The following is a 16,662-nucleotide window of genomic DNA, read 5'->3' as shown; positions in this document are numbered from 1 at the left end:
GTTTTTAACATCCAACATTATTTTTTCCCTATCTATGAGCTTTCTATTTGTAAAGGAAATTGAGAATTATATAAATAGGAGAGAAGAGAGCAACACAGAGAAAGAATGAGACAATGAGAACAAGAGGAACGATGTATTAGTGGGTATGAGAGGAAGTAGAGGAAAACGTGCAGATTTATCAGTATACAGGCTCTTTTTATATTTTATTTTCATAAATGTACACTCAAAGCTCAGAGTCTATCAATGAACACAGCTGAAGAATATCACAGTCATCTTGTGTTAAAATTACTTTTATTCAGGATGAAAAATACAACATGTAACCAGAGTAGATGATAGTCTATGATTAGTTCTTTACCACATATTTCAAAAGAACTACATACTTATTTCCCCTTGTTGTTACTGTGATATATTTTTTTTATTTATTATTACTTAGAAGGTTACAATGTAGTGTTTTCTGTAGCTTTTCCTTAATAGCAGAGAGAAGACTTGTTGCACACAACTACAAGCAGAAAAAAAATGAATACATATTTTTTTCAAAGTAAGAACAAGGAAGACACCAAATCTACAACTTGTAGTTCAGAGTTCAGGGAAAGTTTTTTTTTTTTTCTTTAAATAGGTGCTTTTCTTGGGTTTGATGTGGCCCGATAAAAGCTCTAGATCTTGCAGACTGCAGCGGCATAAAGCTATTTCCAACACAATGGATGAAGATGGATCTGAGGTAGAAAGGTGGTCATGGCTTTCCTCTTATATAAAACAATTTTCTTCTCAAAATATCTATGCTGCAAATAGACACCCTTGCCCCCCAACCCACCCAACCTATTCTAAAAGAATAGCAATTTCTAACTTTAAGCCTCCTTCTGGCCAAATCCCAGGTCAAGAGAACCCAAAGTTAAAGTGTCCTGATGTTTTAAATGCATGTATGCTTGAATCAAAACACATTATTTTCACTTTTTTTTTTTTTGGTTTTCTCTACATTTGGTGATTATGTAACATGTTTCAACTGAATCAATTAAATGTTAAATCAGAAGCTGAAGCAAACATCCAACTGAATGTACTCAAAGGTACAGGCAGGGGTTCCACCATCTAAGTATTAATTTCATTCCTCTCTGGAAACAGTGATATAGGCTTTTGATAAACATCCTTTCCAAATATACTGATCAAATGAAAAGTAATAAAAAATGTAATCCTTCACCCAAAAGGTAACATGAAACATGCATTAAATTTGTGTCTGCCGTCAGAAAGAAAATGACTGGGAATTTCAAGAATTACAAATGGCTTGCGTATACATAAACAAAAATAAAATTCTCCTCAAGGGAATTAAAGACAAAGATGTGTCCTGGTAGCACAATTAAGTAAAGGCCTGCTGTGTATTTAATGATGAAAATCAAGACTTTGCAACCAAGGAAACATTATCCCACGTTTTGTTTCTATGTCAAAATGAAACTAGACTTAAATGGGTAACCTTTGGTGAAATGATCTTTGAGATGATTATAATCGGCTTTGAGTCTCCTCTATCATATAGATTGGGACATGAAATAAAGAAATCAAGACCTACTTACGTAGAGCAGGGAAATAAATGCAGGAAAGAAATCCTAATGGGAATGTCAGGTAGGCCCCGCAGGACTTTTACTGTGCTTATCCAAGTGGCCACTAAAGAACTGAAGTGCATGATGTCAAATAAAGTTAAGCAGTATACACAGAGATATAGCCCAATTCATATACATAAATATTTGACTGAAATACATGAACTTAATAATTTGGCCAAATCATGGAAACAAATACAAGGACATCTATTTGGTCATGGGGCTGATGAATTATAAATAACCAAAACATAATGGTAAAAGAGTGGAAAAAATAAATGAAGTTATAGTACAAGGTTAATATGAAGGAATGTAAAAATGTAACATTGTCTTCTAATTCTTACGTGATTTTTGTCATGGTTATTAAAAAGACGGTATCATATTAGAAAGCCCCCACCCACTTTCCCAATGCTGTATACAGTATACAAATCAGTGACAAATGTATTACCGTTTCCAAATACCACTCTGTTCATTAATTTACAGTTGCATAGAAAGGGAAGAAGAAGACAATAAACAATAATATATGATTATTATAAAAACAAAATATCCTTTTCTCTTTGGATAGTCAGTGTTTACTCCTTCAGTAGAACACACAGTCAGCGCTCAACAGCATGTTTCAAAGAGCCATGGAGCTTCTAATTAAATGGAACTTGGAATTGGCATTTGCTGAAAAGGGCAATACTGGAAGTCAGGAAATGTCGGTTGGCTTGATGGATACTTCACATTGCCTGCAGGAAGGGGAACAGTCCTGTCAGAACAACATTTACATAGAACATTCCAGGTAGGAGGGACCTGTCAACTCTTCTGAGAAATAAAAGTGCTTCTTTCAGAACAAGTCAAATCCCATTTTGCTGTGTTTGAAGGGGACCCTCTACTGCCCTGTGGCTTTTGCTCCCCAGGATGAGGTCTTTCTCTTTCATGCTGAAGGCATCTAGTTTGCTTATTATCACTGCAGCCAACAGAGAGGACGTTTGGAAGGCTTTTCTCTTGCCCAGGCTGGAAACCAGGGCCAATGTACATAGGCCAGAGAAGATCTAAATCTGGGCCACACTCAGGGGAGTGGCACCAATCTTTTAAAGAGAATGTCAAACAGCTGGATCCATCATCATCAAAGTCTACGTCCTTCAGTTCTTATCTGCATCCTACAGCTGCTTGCTCTAATCAATACCTGGATCTCCTCTGAAGCCAGCTTCCTCCACAACCTTCTCACATATAACTGTTTATCTCCTATACCCTTCATATATTTTGGATAACTGCTTTCTAGGTCCACACTATGTTTTTTCAGGCCTTTCTCTCTCTCTCCCCACTCAACTTTGAATCTCATGCCATCAGACTATACCACCCACTCTACAGTCATCTTCTGACCCCTTGGGTCATGTTCCCTTACTTTTGAAGAATGGCTCACTGTCATCAAGCTAAAACTATGTTTAAATCTTAGTGATTTCAATACCCACATAGATGATTCTTCCAAAAATCTGGCCTCTCAGTTCCTCGAGCTCCTCTCCTCCAGTGAACCTGTCCTCCACCCTTGTCAGCCACGCAAACTTCCAAATGGACCATCACCAATACCTCAACCCCTCCACCACTTCAATTTACAATCATCCTTCCTTCTGACAACTACCCATACTTTACCACTTACTTCCATTAGGACCCCAACTCCATCCACCCTTTGCTACCACATTCCATTGCTCCTCCCGCCATTTTTTCTGTCTCCAGCACCTAAAATGTCATCACTTCTTTCCCTCCAAGCTTAGATGCCTGGTTCAACCATTATCAGCAGGGGCAGCATTATCTGCCTCTTCCCTTGAATTGCTGCACTCTCTCAGCCAAACCATGACTTCAACTCTGGTTAAATGCCACACTCCGCCGACTCTGGTGCCTGTGCTTATGAACTTGAATGTGGCCAGGAGATAACACACAGCCTTGCAGATAGCCTCACATTAAGTTCATAGGCAGGCACCAGAAGTCATGCTGAATGCTGCCTCGTCATCACACTACCTCCCTGTCCATGATCTCCTGATCTCCAAGCAGCTAGGGCACATCGTCCACTCTCTTCTCACACCTAGGATACCTCCTCCCATCCTCACCCTCTGCTGAAGCCCTGGTTTCCAATTCACTGAGACAACACAAGCAATCAGAAGACTGTTCCTCACTGAGCTCTCACCTCACACCTGCTGACTGACTTGAGATTTCCTTTTCTTCCCTCCGGGTTCTAAAGACCACTTGTCTGTGCTTCTCATGAAGACCCCAGACCCTCTTGCCATTAAGACAATGACAACATCAGGAGGTTAAAGATTCATAAACAAGTTCAGGAAAGAAAATGTTCTCCAAAGATGGGCTGTGGTCTTGCGGCTCCTTAGCCCTGAGCGTTCCTGATAAGGAAAACACCTCCGGGTATAAAGGTATGGCTGCCGACCGTTCTCGGTAAATCCCTCCCCTCGCCTCCTCAGCAAACTTCTAAAAGAAAAATCAACACGTCTGCCCCCTCAAAGTAACAAAACCACTGTGGGTACCGCTGCAGTCACTATTTTTAGGTCAATGTTCTGTGATAGCTGCCCTAAGTACAAATCTGGGAGAACAGGGGTCAGCCAGATCTACCCAGAGTGGCTTTGCACAGTACACATGGGGCCAGTGAAAAGTGTTGGAACACAAAGGATCAGGCGGTTGGTATTTTGGGGCTTCTGGAAGAACTGGCTTGAGAGGGGTTTCCCCTCCCTGGACTGACAGAATTAACTAACATTTAAATGTCAAGCAAGTTTGCTAATTTACATGGGGAATAACATCTAGCACTAAAATCAAAAGCAGCTCATCTGCTTACTCTAGGTTGTGATCAACAACCCCTGAGCCAGTCAACCCCGTTAACTCTTACCTGTGGCCTGCTGGGGAGATTGGCTGAAAGAGAAAAAAACAGAAATCACTTGAAGGCCCTCTGGTCGCTTGCTGACTCCCCATCTGGGGCATGCAAAACTGGGGGTGTACCCAGCTCCCAGCTGTTAAATGGGTGCTAATAAGAAAATAAGAAACAGGTTTTGGTTTTTCTTTTTTTTTTTTGGCTAGACTAGTTTCTCATATTCTATGTCCTTTAAGATATAAAAATTCTACCAAAATATGCAAAACACATGCTGGCTCTCTCACATAAGTACACACCAAAGCATCAGTGAATAATTAGTTTTGAAAAAAAAATCTCAAAATTTCCTATTGAAATCATGCCATATATTTGGTTTATGTCTCTGAACAGAGCAAGTTCTGCACAGTTTGCTGAACAGCACAAATTCTGACTAACAGGTGACAAGGGAAATGAAGAGGCATGCGTCTTCAGTTTCTGCCTATCTTGGCTCACCCTGGCCCCAAAGGCCTAGGAAACTGGTGGCAATGTGTTTGCCTCCAACAAAGCGCTGGCCGCACCCTCGGTTGTCTCGCGAGCACTTAGGCTAATCACTGTGCCTTGGAGGGGCCCAGCTGGAGAAGGTGAACTATGGTGACAGATTTGCCTTTGCAGCTGAGCAGCTCCATTCCTTCCTGGTTACAGAAAGCATGGTCAGCAGAATTGATCGGGTGGGCATTGTGAGGGTGGGCACAGGCAGCTGGGTCAGGGGATGTTCTGCTCCCCACCCCCCCGGATGGTAACATCTGTTCTGGGTCAAATAAGAATTGCCCCTAATCATCTACCATGTTGCATTCCTTCCATCTCTCATTTTTTTGTGCTAAGGGGAAAGAAATGAGAGCTCCATGACCACGCAGTGGGTGCTTTGTGAGAAAAACAGAGTAAACAAGAAGGGCAACTTTATGATGCCAGGAGGGAAAGTGTGAGCCCCCACCATACCTGGGGGAAGAATGAGGCTAAAATCCAGCCTATTCCTACCAGATACACAAGTTACAGCAGGAAAACACAAGAGTGGCTGTCCTTCCCACTGAGCTACATGGAGGGAGCGCTCCGTTGCCTTAGGATTAAGTACACCACAGACACCTACACTTCTCTTCTGCATAACAAACAGCCAACCCCAACCAGAAAGCAAATCCATGTTGCTCCAAATCAGCATCATTAACCCTATAGCTATTTATCTATTTAATTTTATTTTAAGTAGACTCCACACCCAGTGTGGAGCCCAACGTGGGGCTTGAACTCATGACCCTGAGATCGGGACCTGAGCTGAGCTCAGGAAGGAGTTGGACACTTAACCAACTGAGCCACCCACGCGCCCCTAACCCTACAGCTTTTTATCAAATAAAAGGCTATGATAACTCCCCTGAACAAACCGCACACACCTATTTCTAAAAGAAACCAGGAAATCCTTGCATTTTAGTAGGTTTTGAGTTTATGATGAATGTCACTCAAGTTTAATAAACATGGGCAATTCACAGTGAAAATATGCCTGTAGATAAAAAATAATTTTAAAAGCCTTTAACGGTCTGTCAGCCAAAAATATTCAGTCCTAGGATCCTGTATATTTGGATGACATAAATGAAAAAACTGAGAGGAATTTACATAAAAAGAGATGTTACAGCAAGCAGTGAAAATTTTAGTATGTATATTAGTTAATGGGCACCACAATGAAATTCCCTTCATTAACGCCTTGTCAAGAAAAGATGAAAATACTTTCCTCTCTGCTCTGAAACTTAATGTAAATAATTAAAAGAAGACTTTAAAAGGCCACAATTCGGGCGCCTGGGTGGCTCAGTCGTTAAGCGTCTGCCTTCGGCTCAGGTCATGATCCCAGGGTCCTGGGATCGAGTCCCACATCGGGCTCCCTGCCCGGCAGGAAGCCTGCTTCTCGCTCTCCCACTCCCCCTGCTTGTGTTCCTGCTCTCGCTATCTCTCTGTCAAATAAATAAATAAAATCTTTAAAAAAAAAAAAATAAATAAAAGGCCACAATTCAAGGATGTGATCAGGAACATCTGGGATAATTTGAGACAGAAATTCTAAAGTGTTATGTGCTACAGCATACAGACTCAGAAAAAAAAAAACGCCACGCTTAATTAGGCAATTCATGCAATTAGCATTTATGAATACAGTTTCGTTTTAATTCCAGGATTGCCAGGAGTGTAAATTCACTTGTGACCATGCTAATTTTTAATCCACAAAGGATCAAAAGTCAAGATTAACATGCAGATCAATTCACTGAATGCTGGTGACAAGCAGTTTTAAAGTTCTCATTAGTAACAGGGGCTCAAGGGATTGGTTTGGCATTGGGAGAGGGCCAATCCGATTTGCTTAAAAAATCCTCTAAAGGTGGTCAGGAAGCTTTGGGAATGCAAAGGTTTATTAAAAGATTTGCTAGCTGAGCAACTTAAAAGGGGCAACAAAGCAAATGAAGCCTATAAACCTTCTACGTACTACCTAGGGAAACTTTACCAATTAAGCCTTCCTGGTTAGAAAATGTAATCATTCATTCATTCAATTCAGAAACATGTATTGGGCACAAAGTCTAAGTCAGGTGCTATTTCTATTCTGCATCAATTTTTAAAAGGTTTAATTACTTTAGATGCAATTTAAAAAATATGTATCAATTTTATAAATAAGTAAATTCACCCTTTATTTCTAGGGAAAACTGTTCTTACTTGGAGATTTTTATATTATCAAAGCAAAATATAGAATATAAATACGAAAAAGAGCAGACTAAAGCCAAATAGCAGAACTTCAGAAATCAAAAATAATAAGATGTAAAATTCAGAGGACTCTAAAAGACACCAGTCATCATCATTTCTTACATGGGATATACTTGAACTCTTCAAAATAACACATGACTAGCAATTCTCATGCACGGAAAATTATAATTAATCTTAAATATTTGTGAATGTACAAACTTAAGACTAGGAGAACATGGGGCCAGTGTCCCATGAAGGAACCTTAGGGCTCCACAACCCACCTTCACAACCCAAAAGGGCATGAGTGGCGAGGGCACCAGGCAAAGTGGGAGTTTAACCTGTCGTGTAGGTCCCACTGAAGGTATACACTCTTCTCAGGGACCAATGATATCTGTTAATCGTTAATGAGATTCCAACCAATAGGAATTTTATATTTATCTTTAAGGGAGGCCATAAAATGAGATGAACATACTCATCTCCTTTTTTCACTCATTTTTGCCTTATTCTTGTGATTATTATTTGTGTTTAATTACATTCTCTTCTAAAATAAGACAGATTAGTCTTTTATAATATCTAGATATAAGAATATACTATGGAAAAGATTTAAGAGTCACTGCTTTATGACAAACTTTAAAAAAATATACATCATGAGTTTTTAATATAAAAATGTTAATATGGAAACTACACATCTATAGTCACTGTAGAGCATTTAATTCAACATACTTCCTATCCTAACTCTCACTGCCAAATGACTTTCAAATTGAACATGTCCATCATGACATTTAAATGCAAACTTCTAAACAGGCTTTGATTTATAGAATTTGTTCTTAACTAATTATTAATGTATCTGGATTTAAGCTGAACTAAAAAGTAATTCCATTTAGAAATACAATCTTGAAATTCTAGGTTTTATGGTGACTATGATGAGTTCTTATCTAGCTATTAAGCGACATACGACTCAGAATCAAACTCTCTAGAAAATCCAATCTTAGTATCAAAGATGTAACCTGCTCATCTAGGTGGCTATTAGAGAGCCTAGCGCAGACGCAATGATCTGACAGCATATGGGCTTCAACTGACCCTCTTCGGCCTTTGTGAGACTCTAGGGGCCAAGCAAGTGCGTGTGTGTGCATGCGTGTGTGGGCACACACATTTGCACATGTGGGCACGTGTTTCTTGGGGAGTGAGTGTGGGGACTGACATATGGTAAGTACAGTTCAGGAAACTTGGAGGAGTATAACCACAGATAATGAATGGAAAATGACACATTCCCAAATATAAATATATTTATGTGCTTGTGGAAACTGTACTATGTCCTTTAGGCAAATACTTCTGAAAATTCAGGGAAGACTATATCTCAAATAGCTATTTCCACTTCCTGCTAATGATGGCATTTTTATAAACTGTAGAGTTGTATAAGTTGAAGCATATTTTTAAATGAAGTCAGTATATCTTATTTAACTACCTTCCTGGTAATGCCTTTCTTCATAACTTTGGATGGTATTTTCTGAGGACAGGATGGAAAAGGGTGATAGGAGAAGCCGTTTCATATATGTACTACCATACATAATGCATACAGTAGTATATGTACATACTAAAACCTTAATTTAGCGGCTGCCTAGATTTAAAAATCAATTTGAGAGGAAACCACCCTAAAAATTATAAATAATACATTCCTAGTTCTTTAAAAGATTATTTAAAATAAACTGCAGCATCAAGTAGTATGCATGCATGCAAGTAAGCAGCTTCTGTTTGAAATAGCACAAGTTATTCTGGTGAGAGCTCACTGTGAGGTGACAAGAGACTGAAGTCAAAAAGTTTGGAAAAAAAAAATCAGTAAGTAACATTATGTAATTTCCTCTGGGATTTGGACTGCTTTCATTTGATTATTTTCTGGCTCTTGGTAGTTCATATGGAAAAGTCACAGGGTCATAATCTGTGATGCCTTCAATTATTTGGCCTTTATGCAGTGACTGTTTGATTCCATGAGGAAAGTAACCAGAAGAAAGAAAATAAAAGAGAAAAAAAAATCTGAAAGTAATCCCCTTCCAGAACTGAATCTGATGACATCAGCGAACAATGTCTGAAGCAAAGAGAGTGGGGGTGCCTGGCTGGCTTAGTCTGGAACCTGCGACTCCTGATTTCGGGGTTGTGGGTTCGGGCCCCACGTTGGGTGTAGAGATGACTTAAAAATAAAATCTTTAAAAAAAAAAAAGATAGGGAATTACATCAGGAAAGGTTATTTTCATGCTTTGTTTGGTGTGCTGCTAAAAGCTCTTTTTTGAAGTAATAACACATTTCTTACTAGAGTTTGCCCTGGACAGGAAACTTCTTACAAAGGGGCTTGTCTCGTTTGCCTTCACGTTACCATCCATCAGGCACAATGAAACCTCTCAAGGAGCAGGACTCTCACTGCTGCCCAGGGACGGGATGGTATCTCGGCTGAGCTTCATTTGCTTTGTCGACATGTAGAATGTTTGATTTCTTTCTTTCTTTTGTTTTTTAAATGTTAAATTGTCATTTTTATTAAAATACCCATTCTTTTTTTTTTAATTTTTTTTATTGTTATGTTAATCCCCATACATTACATCATTAGTTTTTGATGTAGTGTTCCATGATTCATTGTTTGTGCATAACACCCAGTGCTCCATGCAGAACATGCCCTCCTCAATACCCATCCCCAGTCTAACCCATCCACCTATCCCCCTCCCCTCTAGAACCCTCAGTTTGTTTCTCAGAGTCCATCGTCTCTCATAATATTCAATCCTGTTTCTCCTATTGGTTTTTGCTCTCTTACCAAAGAAGACAAAGGGCCCCAAGCAAGATAAAAGACCTGGAAGGGAACAGCGTCGTGGTGGTGTGGGGATCCTTCATACTCACGGCAGCAAGATGGAAAAGTACTGGTGATCTGCTCCATAAACTCCGTGAGGTCTGTGCTGGTGTCATGTGGGGGAGACAGCAGGTCCTCCGCTGCTGTGACAGCAGAGAAGAAGAACAACAGACGGTTTTGAAAGGATGGTCCCAGCCTTCCACCAAAACCCAACATCGGGAGAAAATACTAATCCTGGCCTCTAAACATCAACGTGAAAATCATTCTCCTTGAAAACAACAATTTTAGGGAATAATACCAAAACCATGTTTGTATCAATTTGTTGGTAATAGAATTTCATATCAACAAAATGTATTTAGATGTTTCTGTTGGAAGATTCCATGTGCCAGGGGAACATTTATGAGTGAAAAATAAGTAATGCGGTTGTATTATTTTAATGTATTAGATGGAATTCCATTATTTTGCATTCTAGGTGTTTTTTCATATAAAAAAAATCTCTCAGTTTCTTTTTCCTTCCTTCTTTCTTCTTGGAGATTCTGGCGTGGGCTAGCTTACGCTGCCACAAATCTAGAGGTGTTTGAGAAGATACTTTTCACTTTGATGGTTTTTATTCTATAACCAATAAATAGTAAAATAATTCACTTATTTAAAACAATTAAAATAACATTAATATTTTTGGTTTTCTTCTGACTAATGTAGCAAAAGATATCTTATAAACAAATTAATTTGGTTAAAATATGTGGTCCTGGGCGCCTGGGTGGCTCAGTTGTTTAAGCGACTGCCTTCGGCTCAGGTCATGATCCTGGAGTCCCTGGATCGAGTCCCGCATCGGGCTCCCTGCTCGGCAGGGAGTCTGCTTCTCCCTCTGGCCCTCCCCCCTCTCATGTGCTCTCTCTCATTCTCTCTCTCTCAAATAAATAAATAAAATCTTTTAAAAAAAAAAATGTGGTCCTCAGTAGAATTTTACAACTTAAATTTCATCAGTAACAAAATGTCATTCCTGAATGCCAGTTGACAGAGCCCTTCCTAACAGCAGTGACAAGCCCCTTTGTCACCAACAACAGGCTGGGTGAGACCTTGGCCTCTGATGGGTGGCAATGTCTATAGGGACTAGCATGGAAAAAGCAGAATATTCAGTTCCCAGACCTGGGCAGAGAAAACCATGCTTGGTATAATATACTTTGGGATTATATTCTGAATATGTACTAATATAAGTTTTAGAGACAGAAAATATATTTAAAAAAAAAAAAGAATCATTCTGAGGGCAAAGCAAAAAATAAATTGTTGCTCATCCCAAAAGAAAAGAGCACTTTTTTCATCTTTTGCCGAAACTCAATCCACTACTACACATTATATAAGCAAATATATTATAGATGAATATTCTAAAATGTTTGCTTTTTGGGTGTTGTTAAAATGTCTTTGTATGCAGCTAAGCACAAAGAGAATATGAAACTCCTTTCTTTATGCTCTAAGGCATTGGTGAGTAAGAACGCTATTTAAAATGAAAGACAGGGGCGCCTGGGTGGCTCAGTGGGTTAAGCGGCTGCCTTCGGCTGGGGTCATGATCTCAGGGTCCTGGGATCGAGCCCCACATCGGGCTCCCTGCTCAGTGGGGAGTCTGTTTCTCCCTCTCCCTCTGCCTGCCGCTATCCCTGCTTGAGCTCCCTCTGTCAAATAAATAATTAAAATATTTTTTAAAAATTAAAAAAAAAATAAAATGAAAGACAAACGGTGAAGCTCAAAGCAGAGCGGGGGAGTTAGCCAGCTCTTGGGGACACCAACCTGCTTGGTGGAATTGAGAGCCAGGGTCGGGATCTAGCGAGTAGCTCAGGGCAGACTGCTGAGGTGAAGCCCAGGGGGAGACGCCGTTGATTCGAGAATCAGATTCAGGCTGCAATCACATTCAGAGGTTAAAGCAGAGGAAGGACTCAAACAACTGCGAAGGGAAACATTTTTGTGTCTAACCTCCATGGATAATTAAATCACACTGAGTTCTTTGGCCACAGACAATACCTGTTTTCATCAGTTTGGGAGATCACCAGTACTTCCCCTGAGTACTGATGGTCCATCCCCTTCATTTTGGGCTCCTTGAAGAGCTCGGTTGGTTATAATGTGAGATTTATTTATCAGTGTCAGCTTCATCCCTCAATTTTTCTCTCTATGATTCTCAACCAAGTGAATTTAAAAAAGGTTTCATTCATCTTTAAAAAAGGAGCATGGCTTCTCATACAATAAATTTACCCAATTTCAAAATCAGCTCATTTCTTTATTTAAATCAATATTTAAAGGCAACACTGGAGAGGTAAGGACACAACTTTGGATTCACGTACTTGAATTCAAATTCCACCACTCAGAACCTACCTAATTCTGAGCAAATTTTATAACCTTCTATGCCTTGGATTTTTTATTTATAAACTGGGGGTGGTAAAAAGAATGCCTGTGTCCAAGGAATTTGTGAGGAGGTTGATCAGTTAGTATTTCCACTGAGATTAGAACAGAATCTGACATACAGCAAACACTTTGTAAATCTACTCTGCACAAAGCTTGGAAATGGTGCCTGACACACTGACAAGTATGTGCTCAAATTAGACAATGTGATCCATTTTACAGGGAATGCAGAAATTACAATGTTTTTGATGCCGGTTTTTCCATTAAATTTATATTAGTTGAAGTCTGGTGGTTTTGCCAGTTTTTGCTGTCAGGTGAATTTTCCATCTACTTCTGGCATGCATGCTAAATCATTAAGAAGAGATAAGAGGTCCACAGTCTGGGATATACCGAGCCATTTAGATATCAGCTATCTCTAAAAGCATTACTGTGCAATTCTGAAGGCACATGAGCCATTAGGCAGCTCTGTCTAATGGGATGGAGAGAGTCAGGGGAGGGGAGGGGAGTCAGGGAAGCAGAAGAGCTGTTAGCTCTCCAACGGGCTATGGCAAATAAAGGTTTCGAGCACGGCTTCCTTCTGCAAAGATTCTATTGCTGCTCTAGGTTAACAATAACATTTCATATTTTAAATCAGAGATTTCAAGAGAAAATTCATCCCTCACACAGGCACCATGGAGAAACTTCAAATTCACAGTGCTTACAATGTGGCACCGGAGAAGACTCAAACATTCCAGAAGGCTTAGGGAAAGCCAGGCTTTGGGGCACTCTAGGGGCACTACTGTTTTCTAACGATGCACAGTTTGGAGACCCAAAGTAAGCGTTCCCCAAAACAGCCTGACGCAAATCCTGAAACAGTGACAGACATACAGAAAAGTTTATGGTTGAAAGGCGAGATCTGTGGCCTGCTGTGTAGGTAATGCAGAAATCACACTGTTTTGAATGATTCTGACAAGTTAAAAGATACTGACAGCAACTGTGACAAGATGGTTTTCTGACATTTGAGAAGATCACTGGAGAAAAAGTTGCTTCTGCCTTTGGTTGGAGAAATCGTTTCTGGAGAAAGGCCTTGCCTATTCACTGCCTGGGGCCCCACACAGCACAGGCCAGAGAAAAAGGCAAAAGATGACATGAATGTTGATGTCAGGGATTCTTCAAGAAAGAGAAAGTCTAGCCCCATCTGTAGGGATTCTACCCAATATGCACCTGCTACCAAGGCATCTTTCTGACTAATTCTGTGACACGACTCCTATTCTTTAACTGCTAGATGTAATCAAGTACTTAGTCCTCTATAGTATTGCCTTTATGTGTGATACTATCTTGTTGTATATTGTACTATCTTGTTTTGGTCCCTAATAAGACTGCAAGCAAGAAGAAGGCAAAAATTGTCTGATGCTTCTTTCATATCCCAAAGAAGAGTATTTTTCAAAATTGTGGGCTATTATCCACTGATGAGCTATAAAATTGATTTGGTAGGTGCTGACCAGCACAAAGAAAGAAAAGAGAAAGAGATGAAAAATGGGAGGGAGGTACACCGAAAGAGATACACAGGAAGGAAGAGAGGAAGGAAGGGAGGGAGGAAGGAAGGAAAGAAGGGAGGAAGGAAGGAAGACAGGAAAGAAGGGAGGGAGGAAAGAAGGAAGGAAGGAAGTTAAAAAAAATAGAAAATAACAGATCTTTATAATGGCAATTATTATGTTGTATTCATCACACAGGTATGCATTCATCATAATGTAAGTTGTATTTCTTATTGTCAAGAAAGTGTGCAAGCAATTGCCATAAAACTGGCCTGATGTTAGGAAACGATAGCTGCACCTTAATAAACATCTGTTACTGAATTTCACGAAAATAGCTCCCTGGAAGAAAGGCTTTAGCATACAGAGCTCCAGTGGCTTCCTTCCCTTTAATCTCTACAGCGGTCCCACATGTAATTTACACAGATGTATGTTACAGGGTCTTTTCCCTTAAAGTATTCAGAGCTGAGACAGATTTCCGTGTTACAGAAGAATGGGAAATTCCACCTTAAGTAGGGCAAACACACTCTGGGAGCCAGTGGGGGTTGGGATGCTTCCATTAGAAGAGTCTAAATTAAGCATGGAGGTGAGAGGCGCCACTGAGCCTCTCTGCTGATGCTGGACCTCCACCCCCCACCCCCAGGGAGATGGACGGGCTGGGAGGGGGTGTGGGCGCCACCCCGAGTTCCACACACTCTACCTGCTCCAGCAGCTGGCGAAGGCGGTGGAGTTGAGATTCCAGCTGCTTATTGTGATCTTCTAAAATCTGCATCCTAGCCTCCAGCCGACCTTTGTGCTGCCTGAGGAGCTTTGCTTCTGCTATAAGTTCCGAGTCCTCAGACGTGTGGTGAGGAGACACAACAGAGTCTGGGGGTGACCCGATGGGGAGACCCCTTCTCAGGTGCTGCTCCTTCAGCTGCTCATATTCCACCTGCAGGTTTCTAATGCAGAAAAGGAAAAACCGGAATCACCACTGCGTGCATCGTCTTCTCTCTGAAACTGCCCACGAGCTCCAGGTTTAACTCGGGCTCCTTTCTTTTTAGGTAAAAACATGTATTAACAGTGAGACGAGTAAGCGCGAACAACACTATAGCTTTAAGCAGGTGTTCTGACAGACGTCACCCGCGAAACCTCACATGTGTGATCTGCAGCCCATGCCCCGGCTTGTTAACCTCCTCGAAAACTTTGACTCCACCTGGATTTCTTAGAAAACACTTCTGAAAAGAGAATGGCTAGGGATCATCTTGAAAGTATTATTCAAGAATTTCCCTTCAGAAGTCTGCCCAGGGGGACATAGCTTCCTCTCCCAGGTCAGGCGCACCTTTGTTCTTCCTCCAGGTCGGCAATGATCCGTTCCAGTTCCCCACGTTCTTCCCGTTCTACCGACTTCAGGATCTGAGCTGGACTCTGGGGCTGGCTGACTGGGGACTCCCCTCCAAGCGTCTGACAGTACTGCTGGATGAGGGCATGCTCGTCCTCCCTAGGGAGGCAAAACGGACACACTGAGGCGCACGTCTGGCAGTCGATGTCTCCAGTTGTAAGGGAAGTAGAAACAATGAGGATGCGGATGGCGGCTGGGCCACGTCTGCCTTAAAGCTCAATGTCCCTCTAACGTCCCTTTAAAACTTCTAGGAAGGGGACGCCTGGATGGCTCAGCTGGTTAAGCGTCTGCCTTCAGCTCATGTCATGATCCCAGGGTCCTGGGATCGAGTTCTGCATCGGGCTCCCTGCTCAGCAGGGAGTCTGCTTCTCCCTCTCCCTCTGCCTGCCACTCCCCCTGCTTGTGTTCTCTCTCTCTGTCAAATAAATAAAATCTTTAAAAAAAAAAATCCAGGAAGATATTTATCTAAAAGGTATGTGTACTACACATACCAACACTTCATGCTTTGCCTTAGACTAACCTGCATGTATCACAAACCTCAGGAGGGATTCTACTCAGCAGAGGTATCGAAGAAGGTCCACCACTTATACAGTTAATAGAAAAGATACTTTAGGCAAAATCAGCAATTGAATACCAAATGAGTAGATTAAAAGACTTAATTAAAAATAAACTAGACAGTAGACCCCCCCCCCAAATTCATATGTGGAAGCCTAAATCCCAGTGTAATGGTACTTGGAGGTGGGGCCGTTAGGGGGTGATTAAGGTCATGGGGGTGGAGCTTCATGAATAGGATGAGTGCCCTTAGAACAGAGAGTCCAGAGAGCTGGCTCCCCCTCCCTGCCACGTGAAAACACAGTAAGAAGAGAGCCACCTGTGAACCAGGAAGAGGGCTCTAACCAGACCCCAAATCTGCTAGGACCTTGATCTTGAACTTCCCAGCCTCCAAAACTGTGATAAATAAATGTCGTTTCTAAGCTGCCCGGCCTTTAATACTGTGTTATAGCAGCCCACATGGACTAAGGCCTAAGTTGATTTCACTGGCTTTAGCATTTGGTTGAAAGCCATTTTGTAATGCTTTGTAACCCACAGAATGGAAGAATATAATCCTCATATTCTTTCATTTAAATAACATAGCAAAAATTCTAACTGTAGATATTTATAAAATATCTGCAGATATTTTACTTGATATTATCAGCATGTCCTCACTAGGATCAATCATTTTGCACTAAAACAAGAAACTACAGGTACTTAACTTAGACTCTCCTACTTTTCTAACTACTCGTCTAATGAATTAGACATATCAATTGCATGGTCGAATCTAATGATTGACAGAAACAGAAGCATAATGAGAGAGACAAAACTGGTACATTCTTGAGAAGGAAGTG

General features: G+C 40.9%; 1 protein-coding gene across 1 annotated transcript in view; it reads right to left on the bottom strand.

Moving 5' to 3' along the window:
* Nucleotides 1-274: 274 nt before the first annotated feature.
* The window catches only part of UTRN (utrophin), a 467,571-nt gene continuing 451,183 nt past the window's right edge, over nt 275-16,662 (bottom strand). Inside the window, exons 69-74 of the mRNA XM_081829379.1 lie at nt 15,218-15,376; nt 14,597-14,837; nt 11,780-11,888; nt 10,048-10,140; nt 4,450-4,472; nt 275-2,308 (exon numbers count right to left, since the gene is read on the bottom strand). Of these exons, the coding sequence (XP_081685505.1) occupies nt 2,300-2,308; nt 4,450-4,472; nt 10,048-10,140; nt 11,780-11,888; nt 14,597-14,837; nt 15,218-15,376 (634 nt within the window). The 3' untranslated portion in view covers nt 275-2,299. The remainder of the gene's footprint in view (nt 2,309-4,449; nt 4,473-10,047; nt 10,141-11,779; nt 11,889-14,596; nt 14,838-15,217; nt 15,377-16,662) is intronic.

This window comes from Leptonychotes weddellii, chromosome 8 (genome assembly GCF_054177405.1).
Source record: "Leptonychotes weddellii isolate Sample4059 chromosome 8, ASM5417740v2, whole genome shotgun sequence".
Lineage (NCBI taxonomy): Eukaryota > Metazoa > Chordata > Mammalia > Carnivora > Phocidae > Leptonychotes > Leptonychotes weddellii.
This window is presented reverse-complemented; position numbering and strand designations above follow the sequence as displayed.